The sequence below is a fragment of the Puma concolor genome, chromosome D3 (assembly GCF_028749965.1).
Source record: "Puma concolor isolate L17-30 chromosome D3, mPumCon1.1.hap2, whole genome shotgun sequence".
NCBI lineage: Eukaryota > Metazoa > Chordata > Mammalia > Carnivora > Felidae > Puma > Puma concolor.
In genome coordinates this window covers 5,181,113-5,194,850 of record NC_141678.1, presented here as the reverse complement: position 1 = coordinate 5,194,850, position 13,738 = coordinate 5,181,113, and the positions used below count along the sequence as shown (strand labels likewise).

The window sequence follows — 13,738 nt, the reverse complement described above, 5'->3', positions numbered from 1 at the left end:
ACTGCAGGAGTCCCCACGTGACCCCAGCCTGATTCATTCAGTTTGCTGAGCCCCCGTCGCCCGACCCCGGGGTTGGGGTGAGAGGTGCCCCCGGGGGGTTAATAGCTGCTGTGAGCCCCCAGTGAGGCCCGTGTCCCAGGCTGGAGGAATCCGACCACCCACCCAGTCCCCGTCCCTGCCTCCATTACACCCTGGCGCCGTCGCTGTGACCCTGCCCCCAGAGCCGTCCCTCGCCTGGTCGTGTATGCCTGACGCCTGGGCGTCCTCCCGCTCAAGTAAATAAGGGCCCCCGAGGGCCCCTGCCTCACACCTGGGTAGACAACCCCAAGACGCCCTCGCTTTCTTTCAGGGCCCCTGACCGCGCCCAGCCAGGGCACCCCCATCCCTGTCCTAGTGCTTGGTGGAAATTCCTCAGGTAGCCCCCCCGCCCCCCCGACTCCCCGAGGCGACCCCACGGGGACCCCCAAGCTGGGCCGAAAGTATCCCAGGACCTCTCGTCCGCACTCAGCCTCGCGGCCCCTGTCCCCTGCGGACACCCCTCCCCCCATTCCGAGGACCATCCATTGCCCCCCCCACCCCCCCGCGACCTTGGGAACTCCCGCCACTTGGCCCGAATCCGCCCCATCTATCTGCTTTCGGCCGGCAGGTGCCCCCTCCCGCGGCCCCGTCCGCGCGCCCGCCCCAGACCGCCCCCGCGGGGCTCTCTGGGCCTGTGCCGCCGGGCGCCCTCCCCCAGGGACGCCCGGGAGTGGCACGTCCCGCCGCCTATGGCTGGGCGGCCGCCTGGGGCCCCGTCTCCGCGGCGGGCCCGCCCCCTCCCCGGCCCCGCCCTCCCGCCGCCGCCCCGCCCTCCGCCCGGCGCTCGCCGCTCGCTCACTCTCTCGCGGGCTGCGGGGCGGCCGGCAGCTGGCGCGGGCAGAGGCGGCGGCGGCGGCGGCGGCGGCGGCGGCGCCACGGCGATGGGACGGGCGCTGGGGCGCAGGAGCCGCGGCGGCGGCGGCGGCGGCGGCGGCGGCGGCGGGGCCCGCGCAACTCGGGCCAAGTGCGGGGCCGCCGGCGCGGGCGCGGGGCGCTGAGCCCCCCGCGGCCCCCAGCTCCCGGGCCGCGCACTGCCGAGCCCCGGAGAGCGCGCAGGGGCGAGCGGAGGAAGCGCCGCCAGCGCCGGCCGCCTGCGTCTGGGGAAGAGCGGCGCCCCGGGGGCGAGCCATGCCCGGCGCCCGAGCGTAGCCGCCGGGGGCTGCCCCCCACCCCCGCCCCCGGGAGCCGCGGGCCGGGCCGGGCGCGCGACAGGAGCAGCCCCGCGCCGCGCCCACCGCGCGCCGAGGACCATGCCGCCCCCGGGCCGGGCGCCGCCGCTCGGGCTCCTGCTGGCGCTGACTGCGCTCCGGTGCCCAGGTAACGCGTCCCCGGACCCCATCCCCGACCCCGGCCGCGGCGCACAAAGTTGGCTCCCGCGCGGGGCGGCCACCTCCTTCGCAAGTCCCCGGCAGCTCGCACCTCCCGGACTCGGGTCTGGGGAGACCCCGGGAACCCAGGGGTCCCGGGCACGTACCTCTCTGCCCGGCGCGAGAGCCCGCCAGCCTTCCGCGCCAGCTCCCCTGCGGATCCCTGCAGGGCGCACGGGGGCAACAGACCGGAGGCGCTCAGCGTCTCGAGGCGGGTGGGGGCGCGCCTCCAGGAATCTAGCCCCCCCCCCCCCGCCACCCCGCCTGGTCCTGGTTTCCCCGGGGTTTCGCCGTGACGGGGCGTCGGTGGACCCCCTTCTCCCGGTCTCCTGCTGCCCGCGGACGACGCACGGCCGCGCGTTCCCAGGACACCTGCGGGGCCCCAGCCTTGAGGTCGTCTCGGTCGGCGCAGTCTGTCTGGCTCGTCCGCAGCCTCTCCCCGCTCCCCGCCGCACCCTCCTGCTTTTACACCCCCCCCCTTCCCCGAACATGTCCCCTCCCCGAGTGGCCTCCCCTTGGCCCAGGTGCAGCTTGCTGCTCGCTTTCTGGAGACGCGTGCTGCCCCAGCGCCCTGACCCCAAGGCGGCCGGGCAGCCCCGCGCGCGCAGGGCCGCCTGGAACGTGGTGATGCCCAGAGCCATTGCCTGGGTACCATGGAGCCGGGCTCCCTGCTGGCACCGGCGCAGCTGTCGCCAAAACCTAGTGAGTGGGAAAGGCAGAACAGTCATGTATTTTCTCTCTCTGCTGGAGTTTGGAACGCTTTTACCGCCTTGGCGTGGCTACATGTTGGTTCTAGAGGAAGGACACCCTAAAATGCCAGTCCGTCCCCTCCCCTTCCCCCACCCCAAGCAGTAGAGACCGTCCTGAAGGCTCCGATGAACCCGGAACCGTCACGAGCAACCTGCGTGTGCATTTGGAGAGCTCGGTTCTCCTCCAGCGCTTTCAAAATCAGGACCCATGATTGGGGGAGCAGAGAGCGTTCTGTTTAGAAAAAAATTCTGCTCCTTTTCTTAACAAACAAACCCGCACAGACACCCAGAATGCAGGAGAAAAATAGAACTTTAACTTTTCAGCTGCAAGTGCCTCAGGGAGGTTGCATCTAGGAACAAACCTTGTACGCCAACTTAACGGGCGATGTATTTGCGTGGAAAAAGTAAACATTGTCTGCCTTCGAGATGCCCTGAAGTGACCCAGAATATTTCATAAAACCTCCCACTCGGAAAAAACCTGGTGCCAGAGATCCCCATCGGCGTTCAGCTTTGGCTTCGCGTGTGGATGGGTCTTCCCTCTGCTGGGCTAATGAGCAGCTATACCCGCCGTGTCTCCTGCTCTCGGTGTCCTTCCGTGGTTCATAAGGGGGGCTGTTGCCGGGGTCAGGGCTGTTTCCTCTTAGCTGAAGCCCTCCCGGGGACCTGTTCCCCAAAGTGCAGTTCCCTGGACTTGCAAATTACAGTTTTGTCTCTATTTTGTTTCTCCACGGGGGTCAGCCTTTGCCTGGATGTGCTCGGAAGCTGGTATTGGAAGTCTCTCAGAGAAGCTGCCTGCCTGACGCTTGTAGCAGAACATGGAGAACCCCCCCCCGCCCCCCCCCAATCCCCTAGCAACGGAAGAGCTTGTGCCTGGCCCTGGGAGGGGGCCGGGTCCTGGCAGGGAAGGTGCACCACCTCTGAAACCTGCTGTTGGCCCCGGCTCCTAGCCCTGCTGTCCCTGCCGCTCCCCGAGGGTCTCAGCTGGGCAATTCCTAATGCAGGTGCCATGAGGCAGAGGACCCCCCCCCCCTCCCCGGGCCATCGTCAGGTTCTTGGGAGCACATGTAAGTCTTTTCACCGGTCCCTACCAGGGACATAAAGAGAGACAGTTTGATAACTCTATATTTAGCACCAGTTAGGAGAGCTAGGAAAAAAACAAGGCTGCGATTCTTGAAAGATACTTAGCTGCCTACTGTCGGTTGAAAGGTTCAGAGGAATTAGCTACAGTTTCCTTCGGAGCTGGTTGGATCTTCTGGGTCATTTCTGGCATGATTTAGCGATCGCATGTGGCTGAGGTTTGGGAGAGGGGCTGGAAGGGTGCTGAGGGAAGGAAGGACGCCCTCTCCCCCGTCACACGCAGGGACTGTCTGCTGTGTGCCCCCCCTCCGCCCCCCCCCCCCCCCCCCCCGCGTGGGCAGCTGCCATGGTAAAGAGCGTGGTGGGCGTACTCAGCCTTGTAAGCGCTTAAACATATGGACCTGCACTTGGTAAGACTCAGCACAAATCCCCCAGCTTAGCGACTAGGGGGCCCCCATTATTCAAGGCACTTTTGTGCGAGCTACGGCTTTGCAAATTAGCAGCGCTGTTACAGTCCCTGCTGGGGAACATGGACGCGCCTTGCTTCATTGACCCATTGTGCTCAGGGTCTATAAAATTGGGGTGGGTGGAGAGCCACCAACAGAGGGGCCTTGTGACTGGCAGTGACTTGTGTGTGTGTGTGGGGGGGTGGCTTTGGCCCCAAAGCGGAGATACTCTTCGCCCTGCCTGGCACCTTGGCATGCAATGTGGTATATTTCTTTCTCATGACAATAGTGATTGGGGGGGGGGGGCTTGCCTGTCTATGGTGTTGCTCTGCAGAGAAGTGTCGTCCGGAGGTGGTGGGGGGTGGGCTGCAACTGCTGTCACCTCCCCTGAGTGATTTAGTGGCGGTACGGTGGAGGTTCCCAGAGTAAATCATTTCAGCGCCCCCCCCCCCCCACTACCGGATGCGGGGGACTTGGGAGGCGGGAGGCTTCTGTGTGAGCTGCAGCAGTCACAGCCAACAATGAGCACGGTGATTGCCATAACCCAAGAGAGCAAAAGGAACCCCTCGCTTGTCGATGTGAAGTCCAGGAGGGTGGTCTCTGGGCTGGCAGAGCCCTTCCAGGGGCCTTGTTCCTGGATGAGCCCCCCCCCCCCCCCCCCCCCGGTTGTACGCGGCTGGGTGGCTCCTTTCTTCTCTCCTGGGTCTGACGTCGAATGGGCACAGAGACGGGACTTTCCCTTTGTTGCTGTGGGGTTGAGCAAATGCACGCGGCCCGTCCCCTTGGGGATATGGAGGCACCCGGGCGCCATGGACGGCTTCGTGGGGAGCTTGGTCCCCCCGGATCTTTCTTGGAGTGAATGAGTGATCTCGCAGAGCAAGAAGGTGTCTCGGAGCACCTGGCCCAACCGCCCCCTGTGCAGATGGGAAAAAGGAGACCCAGACCAGGGGAGAGACTTCCTCAGGGCCACACGGGTGAATTGGTGTCAGGTCAGGCGCGTGGCTCACACAATTGTTCTTTGTAAAGAACGTCCCCCAGGGATTTCTCACTGTGCTCAGGGGAGGCTTAGCCCTACTGGATGGCCCTTTGAGGGACTGTGGCTCCATTTAAGGAGCCCAAGGTCAGGAGAACGACAGTGGTTTGGTGATGCTCACAAAAGCAGTGAATCATCCCAGTGGTGCTGATGGGGACGGGGTGATAGAAGCGAGAGCTTCTGAAGGCGCCCCCCCCCCCCCCCCCCCGGTGTTGCAGGCCCCGGCCCAGGCCTTGCCTTGTGTGAACACAGTGGGAGAGACCCACCCCCCGCCAGGGAGGTGGACGCTCTCACTATTCACCGTTTATAGGTGAGGATATTGAGATCCAGAGATGCCAAGTAACTTGCCTGAGGCCACACGGCGTCAGATTGTAGCCCAGGTGCTGGTCTGCGCCTTACCTACCACCTGGCGCCACCGGGTTCCCCCGCGCAGCCTCACACAGAGTGGTGAGGACGGGCGTCCGCGGGCCAAGCTGGGGGGTGGTGATGGAGCCCCGTCCAAGTGCCAGCCTCTGCTGGGGGCCTGCGCTTCTGTCCTGCAACACACGCGTCTGTGAAGGGGAAGTAAGGTTGCGAGCCGTACGAATCCACCGGACTGGGGGTCAACTCTGCAGGCGCCGGGGAATCCTTTACGTTTGGTGCCCTCGAGGGATTAGATGGTTCCGTTCAAGGCCGAGACTTGGGCGCAGAGACTCCCCCTCTTTTCCCTTTGGCCTCCCGCCCTGCTGCTTCCATTTCAGTGACCCCGGGAGTCTGGAACAGCTCCGTAACTAGCCCCGGCCGACAGCTGTCTGTGTGCTCTGAGCCCTTCGCGGATTTGGCTTCACTGACCCTCAACAGCCCCATGGGGTGAGGACTGGTACTTGTCCCATTTCACAGATGAGGAAACTGAGGCCGTGGCTTATGTGAGGTCACACAGAGGGAAGGGGGACGGCTGTGAACCCACAGCGGGCCTGGTTCAGAGTCAGTGCCCTCGAAACTGTTACCTTCTGCGTGTTCCTGGCACCAGGGTTGGTGGGCGATGGATTGGATTTTGAGGCTCATTTGGGCCCAGGGGATTCAGGGATTTGGTTCTTTTTTGAGAAAGTCGTTCTGGGAAGTGTTGGCAGCTCTAAAGCTGTCCGCCTCAGTCAGGAGCCCTGGGGTGTATCTGCAGGGAGGGTTTGGTGTTTTGGGTAACTGAGCCTGCGTGGAAATCCAGTGGAGGACGACTTCTGTCGCCCTTGTGGCATGTCTGGCCTGCAGACTTCACTCGTTAGTTGCCAGCATTTAAAAAGTGGGACGTGCGGGGCGCCTGGGTGGCGCAGTCGGTTAAGCGTCTGACTTCAGCCAGGTCACGATCTCGCGGTCCGTGAGTTCGAGCCCCGCGTCGGGCTCTGGGCTGATGGCTCAGAGCCTGGAGCCTGTTTCCGATTCTGTGTCTCCCTCTCTCTCTGCCCCTCCCCCGTTCATGCTCTGTCTCTCTCTGTCCCCAAAAATAAATAAACGTTGAAAAAAAAAAAAAAAAAGTGGGACGTGTCAGTATCACGATCCAGGTTTCGGGCTTCTCTCAAGAAATTGGGAGATCTCGTCTAACCCTTGACCGCTCTGAGACTCAGTATCCCCATCTGTAAAATGGGCCCTGTCTCAGTCCACTCGGGCTGCTGTAGCCAAATACCCCAGGATGGGTGCTTTGTGAACAACAGACCTCTGTTTCTCGCAGTTCTGGAAACTGGGAAGTCCAAGATCAAGGCCCCGGCACGGCCACGTTCTGGTGAGAGCCCTCTTCTCCTCTCCCCGTGTTCTCATGTGGTGGAAGGATGCGGGAGCCCGCGGCGGGCGCGGGGGGAGGGGGGTCTCTTCTATGAGGGCACCCACTCCACTCCTGAGGCTCCCCCATCGTGACCTCATCGCCTCCCAAAGGCCCCACCTCCTGATATCACATCGCGGGTGCGGCTTCAACCTAGGAAGGCCAGATGGGCTCTTGGCTGTAACAGTCAAAGCTGTGAAGCGAAGGTTAACGGAGCCTTGGTGCTTACCATGTGGCTACTCACTTCGGATTTCCCTGGATTCTTGGGCGGCCGCCCAGGGAGAGGTTAGGGGCTCAGATGTATCCCCGGTGGGGATACTAAGGTTCGGAGGAACGCAGGGACCCGATCAAGACAATGCAGATTGTGAGTGGCAGGGCGGGGTCTCCTCCCCGACGAGCCTGACTCCTGTCTTTCCTGCCTCTATGGTGCCTTCTTATCCTGGAGTTTTCTCTGATTTCCCAATCTCTCCGGCTTAGGTACCTGCGATCTCAGGGGCTTGCATTCTAGGACAGCTTCGTGTGATGGAGAGACAGGGAGCCAGCAAATTCACAAACAGGAAAGTCCTAGCCAGTAATTTGTGCCCCTCATGTTCAACACAAGGCTATGGGATGGGGAGTGACTGGGTGATCCAGGAAGACTTCCTGGAGGAGGTGGCAGTCATCTTGTCCAAAGACCTACATGATCAGAAGGAGCCCACCTGGAGAAGGGTGTTCCAGGCGGGAGTGGGAATACTTGCAAGGTGGTTTGCTCAGTGCCTGGCACACAGCAGGTGCTCACGGACCACTTGTTCATTCACTCACTCGTTCATTCATTCATTCGTTCAGCAAACGTCTGTTCCTCAGCTCTAAGCTCTGGGGACACAGCATGGAACGAAGGAGACACATTCCCCGTTCCGAGGACTGTCATTCGGGTGGAGCGAGACAGTAAGAAAACAACAGACAAACAAATACATAATTTAATGGCAGGCGGTGACAGGTGCCAGGGGGAGAGACAGAGCCGCCGTTGTCCCCTTTTCTCCATCCACGCACTTGTTTTGCTAGTCGAGTGCAGGATGGACCCGTGATGCCCGCTGCCTGCCAAGGCAAGGAGAGAAAAAAGCCTAGGTTCTTCGGACTTGAATTCCGACGTCCTCCCTTGCTTAAACCACCTGGGTCCACAGTCAGGCTGCTCCGAACTCCCTTCCCTGACACCTGGCTCCTTACCTGATCAATACCCTCTCCTTACACTCCAGTCCCAAAATAGTTACATAAAAAATCAATAGAGTCCAATTTGATTTGCTGTATTTTATTACCGAGGGTGATGGAGTGTCTGGAGCCTCCTGGTGCTTCTGAGCGTGGTTGTTTTGCGGTGTTAACCTAAATTAACCCGTTGGGGGACCTAACTCATCGTGGCTGTGCTTTGGTGCCCAGAACGCAGCGCCCAGGAAGGGTGACTCAGTAAATAACGCATCTCTGACGTCTGCTTTGTGCTCGGAATGTCTCCCACCAGGGCTCCTAACGCACCGGACAAATGGACACATAAAAATAGCGCTGTGGCTGCAGCCAGCGCTCCCGGGGCCGACCCCGCCGGCCTGCTGCAGGGTCCTGTCGTTCCTTCCAGAACTCCGGAGCGGCAGGCTGGCTCTGCCTGGTCCCCCGGCTCTCGGATTCCGTGGCTTCCTTTGTTTGCCTGGTTCTCTTCGTGTTGTGTGCTGTCGACGTATTTATATCCTTGGCTCGGTATTTTCCCCTTCTGTGGTTGTGCCGTCCGCCGTTGCCGGTTCCCCCGGGGGAGCCGGGGGGCCAGATTGGGGGGGGGGCTGGGGGGCGCCCGGGCACAGGGATGGGGGCTCTGCGGGAGATGAGGCTGGAGGGGGTGGCCAGGCGGGAGGGGACCCTGTCCTCGGGCCGAAATATGGGGCAGGGGCAGTGGAAGGGGAGGGGCCCGGTGTGCATGGAAAATGCCGTTTCGCCAAATGAGTTTTCTGGGGTGGCGGTGACGCGGAGCTTTTCCAGGCCAGCGGGGAGCCTCTGGCTGCCTTTGGGCCATAACTGGCCTGCAGACTCGTCTTGTTTGCTGCCAGCGTTTAAAAAGTAGCAGATGTCAGTATCCGGGTTTTTCTGGCTCCTCGCAAGAAATCGGGAGGTCTGGGACCCCGGTCTAGCTCCTGGAGCTCTCTGGGACTCTGTTTCCCCACGTGTAAAACAGGTCTCGATCTCGCCTCGTGCCGACTTTCTTCCTTGAAACTCCACCCCAGTCTGCTTCCTTCCTCCTTGCCTGCCTTTGCTTATTCTAACACATTTTTCTTGTGCGCCTGAGCTGCGATGGCACTGTTCTCAGAGCTGGTGACACAGCAAGGACAAGACAGACAAAGGTCCCCGTCCTCGTGGGATCAGCGTTAAGGTGGAGACAGACGAATACTGAACCAAACAAATAATCGAAATGCAGTTTCTTAAATGGTAGTGAGTGCTACAGAGAAGCACGGAACAGGGCAGCAGAGAGGGAGCACCGGGAAGGGGTGTTTTGCAGTTTTATTTTACCTTAGTTTTTCAAATATTTTTTCTTTATTAAGTAATCTCTACACCCAGCGTGGGGCTCGACCTCACGGCCCCGAGATCAAGGGTCTCACGCTCCATCAACAGCCAGCCAGGCGCCCCTGCAATTCTCAATAGCAGCATCTGGAAAGGTGACATTTGAGCAAAGGCCTGAGCAAGTAAGGGAGTAAGCTATTCGGTGGCTTTCTTGGGGAAGGGTGTTCCGAGCAGAGGGAACAGCCAGTGCAAAGGCCCTGAGGTGCTAAGGACTGTTTCCTGTGCATGAGGAGGCAGCTGGTCCAGGTTTGACAGAACAGGGCTGTGCTCTGACTCCCAGGAGCAGAAGCAGGGAGAGCTGAGAAGGTCTACTGCACCGGTCCGGGCTTGGATCACGAGTGGCGGCTGTAGACGAGGTCGGAAGTGGGATTCGGGTGCAGTTGGAAAGTTACGCCGCAGGACCTGCTGACTGATAGATTCGTTCGGTAAATATTTACTGGGTGCCGACTCCATGCGTAACACTGTTCTTGGAACTGGGGCCAAATCAGTATTTGTCAGCGATGAAATTAACAAACAGAACTTACATCTGTGGGTTGGGCCTTTGCCTTTTGTGAGTTCTTCCCCGATGGCCCCGGGGAAGAAGGTTGGGGTCGATGACCCCGTGTTCCTGCACGTGTGAGATGATACACACGACTGGCGAGAATACAGTTAAGGGGTTCCGAGGACGACCCTGGATGCAAAATGCTTACAGCACAGTTTTACTGAACGCTCGGTAAATGGCGGCAGTTATTAAGAACGCCGTTAGGACAGTTGGTGGAGGTTGGATTTGACCTATGATCTATCAGACCCACTTTGGTGTTCATCTTTCCTGCTGGAACCAGCAATATTAAAAGGAAAAAAAGTTTCCGTGCTCACGACGTGATTCTTCTGGCACGGTGTATTGTCCGTGGCCAGTATGGGTATACTCGCTTCACCCGGTGATGTGTAGCTGGAACGTGTGTCAGTCAAATTCTGTCTTCTTCATCAACGTCCACTGCAGTTTGGAGATGTGTTGAAGCTCCATCCGACCCCGGGCTGGCTTTGGCTCCTGGCAGGTTGCCGGCTGGTTTCTGCAGCCCTTAAAGCGGCATCACCAAACTATGGCCCATGGGCTAAATCTGGCCCTCCACTTGTGTTTGTAAATAAAGTTTTATTACAACAGGGCTACGTCCATTTGTTTATCTACTGTTCGTGGCTGCTTTCTCACGACAGTGAGAATTGAGTGCTGTCAGAGATCATCTTGCCTGCAAAGCTGAAATAAACGATGCACCACCTAGTCCTTTTGCAGACAAAGCTTGCCTTAAATGAAGGTCAAGCAGGGAACGCTCCGTAAGTGTGTGTTAATAGCGCACATTTGCGGTCAAGAACAAGTCTCCCTTCGTAATGTCAGGAAAATTGTCCAGCTCATCTGAACGAGAAGAGTTGTGGGTATGGTATCTCTTGGTTGAAAAAAACAACACAAAACATATTGATTGAAAATTGCCATCAATTCAGTGATGCTTTTGAACGAGTGGGTTTGGGTAATTACAGTAGCATTTATGTAACATTTTAAAAATAGTAGCACATGTGTGTGCAAGATATTTTTACTCCGTAGGCAAAGCTGGGTGGCTTACAGCTCAGGAGACCCTTGTAGGGATGCTGTTGGAGATAACCAGGATTAAAGGAGCCCACTGGTTAATTATTTTATGCTTGGAATGGTGCTGATCAGTGGATCTCTTTTATGGCCTTGTGTTTTTTCTTTTTGGGTTGTAAAAAAAAAAATTTTTTTTTAACGTTTATTCATTTTTTGAGAGGCAGACAGGGAGTGAGTGGGAGAGGGGCAGAGAGAGAGAGAGCGAGGCATAGAATCCGATGCAAGCTCCAGGCTCTGAGCTGTCAGCACAGAGCCCGACACGGGGCTCGAACTCAGGGATCATGAGATCGTGACCTGAGCCGAAGTCAGAAGTTCATCTTTAAAACCGTCCAAAAGGGGGCGCCTGGATGGCTCAGTCGGTTAGGCGTCCGACTTCGGCTCAGGTCATGATCTCACGGTCTGTGAATTCGAGCCCCGCGTCGGGCTCTGTGCTGACAGCCCAGAGCCCAGAGCCTGCTTCGGATTCTGTGTCTCCCTCTCTCTCTATCCCTCCCACACTCACGCTCCGTTTCTCTCTGTCTCTCAAAAATAAATAAACGTTAAAAAAAATTAAAACAAAAAGATGAACATAACCTTCTGTATATTTACTTGTGACGCTCAGGTCCGTGATGCATTAAGTTTTCAATGCTAAGATTTTGAGTTCACTTACGGAGATGAATGTGCCAAATGCAGCGTGTATGTCCCTATAGTCGTCTGGATTCTTATCATCGCAAAGGACAAAACTGGGCATTTGCTGGACTCTGGAGCTAGGAAGTTCAAGGAGGCAACGCCTTCAGGCGTGCCTAGATCCAGGTGCTTAACACTCCCAATGAGTGAGTGCTTCTGCTCTCTCACTCTGTCTCTTGGTTCTCTTTCCCTCTGTGTTCATTTAATTCTCAGACAGCCTTTGTCCACCTGATGGCAAATCTGGCCACCGTCAGCCCCAGGCTTTCCTCCAAAATCACTTGTCTCTTCTCTCATTGTACCAGCAAGGACCCCTGGACTCACTTGCATCATGTACGGAGCCCTCACCCGGGGACTGTGACTGTGGATGGAATCCTTTATGTGATTAGCCACACTTAAGGCAGAAGCTCGTCTCTGGAGTTGGAATTGGAAGCACGTTGCCAGAGAGAGACAGGAGATGATTTCCCCAAGGAGAATCCCGGTGCTTCCGCCAGGAAGGAGAGGGAGTTGCCTCAGCAGCCTACCAAGCAAGGGAGGTGGGGAGAAGCCTCCCAGGCCGGGAGAGCCCTCACCTGTGGGCTGAGACCTCTGGTGCCTGTCCCGCACGGAGCCGAACACTCCCTGGCATCCTTGTGTGTGCCCTTGGCCGCCGCTGGAACCGCTGGGCTGCGTCCTTCTGATTCCAGGCCGGTGATTTCACACGTCTTCCGGTTGCTTTGATCGAAAACACGGAACATTTGGGATGCGCTCTGCGCATAGCTCTGAAGAGAGAAGCTGGTCTCTGACCCAGCCTTCCCACTTCTGGGCCACCTGTGGTTTTCGAAGTGAGAGCACCACTGTACGAGGTTGTAGGTTCAGGGGCGTTTCTAGCAGCGTCTTCGCTAGCGGCAAAAAAAGAGAACCGAGCGGCCCGACTGCCCCATCGGTAAAGTAGCTCTTGACCGCGTGGTATTTCCACGCGCACGACCGTGTAACTGTTAAAGAGAGCAGCTTGGACGAATATTCTCTTCCCCTGGAAGGATGACGTGGGCTCGCCAAGAGAGAAGAGTGAGTGCGTGGTAACTTACGCTGTGCGATGCCGTTTCAATAACAACCGTGAACTTGGGGCGCCTGGGGGGCTCAGTCGGTTTGGCGTCCGACTTCGGCTCGGGTCACAATCTCGTGGCTCGTGAGTTTGAGCCCCGCGTCGGGCTCTGTGCTGACAGCTCGGAGCCTGGAGCCTGCTTGGGATTCTGTGTCTCCCTCTCTCTCTGCCCCTCCCCGCTCGCTCTCTCTCTCTCTCTCTCTCTCTCTCTCAAAAATAAAAAGAAACATTAAAACAACAACAACAATGAACGAAAAGTCCCCTCTGTGTATAAAATAGTTAGTACTTACATGGTGCTTTCTACATGCCAGTCACAAGTTTAAGTAATTTGCATGTGTCAGCTCACCTAATACTTACGAGTCTGGGTGTGTGGGTGTTATTACTATACCCCTTTTAAAGAAGGGAACATCGAGGCACTGAGAGGTTAACCAGAGTTACATGACCTGAATGAAGGAGTGAAGGGGGTGGGGTGGTGGGTGGTGGGAAAGGAGGGGGCAGGAAAGGCAGGACATCTGGAATGTTCGAGGTGTCTTAGCCACACCAATGCAGAGTTTTATGTAGAGGGCCCCACTCTTTCCTGTAGGGTTTCTGGGGCCCTGTTGGGGCTGGTGAGAGTGCCTTAGTGGGGATCCTCTGAATTTGCTCTGGGCTTTTCTGGTGCTGGGGGCTGTGGTGCATGGAACTCGGGCCACTCGGGACGGAAGCTGCTTGGTGGTTCACTGGGGGAAGGGAATCCTGGCTGTGTGGTGCGATGGGCATCTGTGGAGAATGGGTTCGTCACTGAGTAGCACAGCCTTACGTGGTGGTGGCTTCAAAAGTAGGAGATTGTTTCTGTCCCAAATCAGATTCTGGTGCTCTGTACTTCAGGACCGTAGGTTGGCTCTGTTCCGTGGAGTCCTCATGGGCCTTTGCTCCCTTCTGCCATTTACAGTTTGTGGTCTTTGTCCTCATGGCCCAAGATGGCAGCTGTGGGTACAGCAGTTTCGTCTCCATTCCAGGCACGAGTATGGGGGTGCAGACAAACAGAGGGTAAAGGATCAGTTGTCTTTTGTGGAAGAGTCCTGGTAGTCCCACCATGCCTCCACTTGTGTCCCATTGGCTGTGACTAAATCACATGGCCCCATCTCGCTGCAAGAGAATCTGGGAAGTCTTCATTTTAGATCGCCAAAAATCAAGAGTTCTGTTACTGTGGAAGGACAGAATGGATGCCAGGGGAATAATTAGTAGTTGGTGATAAATACCTTAGCAGGGATAACACGGTGTTTGGAG

General features: G+C 57.8%; 1 protein-coding gene across 1 annotated transcript in view; it reads left to right on the top strand.

Annotated features, from left to right (window-relative positions):
• The first annotated feature begins 1,081 nt into the window (after positions 1-1,081).
• Positions 1,082-13,738, top strand: part of LOC112870147 (transmembrane protein 132B) — a 369,365-nt gene continuing 356,708 nt past the window's right edge. Inside the window, exon 1 of the mRNA XM_086681441.1 lies at positions 1,082-1,395. Within this exon, the coding sequence (XP_086537567.1) occupies positions 1,329-1,395 (67 nt within the window). The 5' untranslated portion in view covers positions 1,082-1,328. The remainder of the gene's footprint in view (positions 1,396-13,738) is intronic.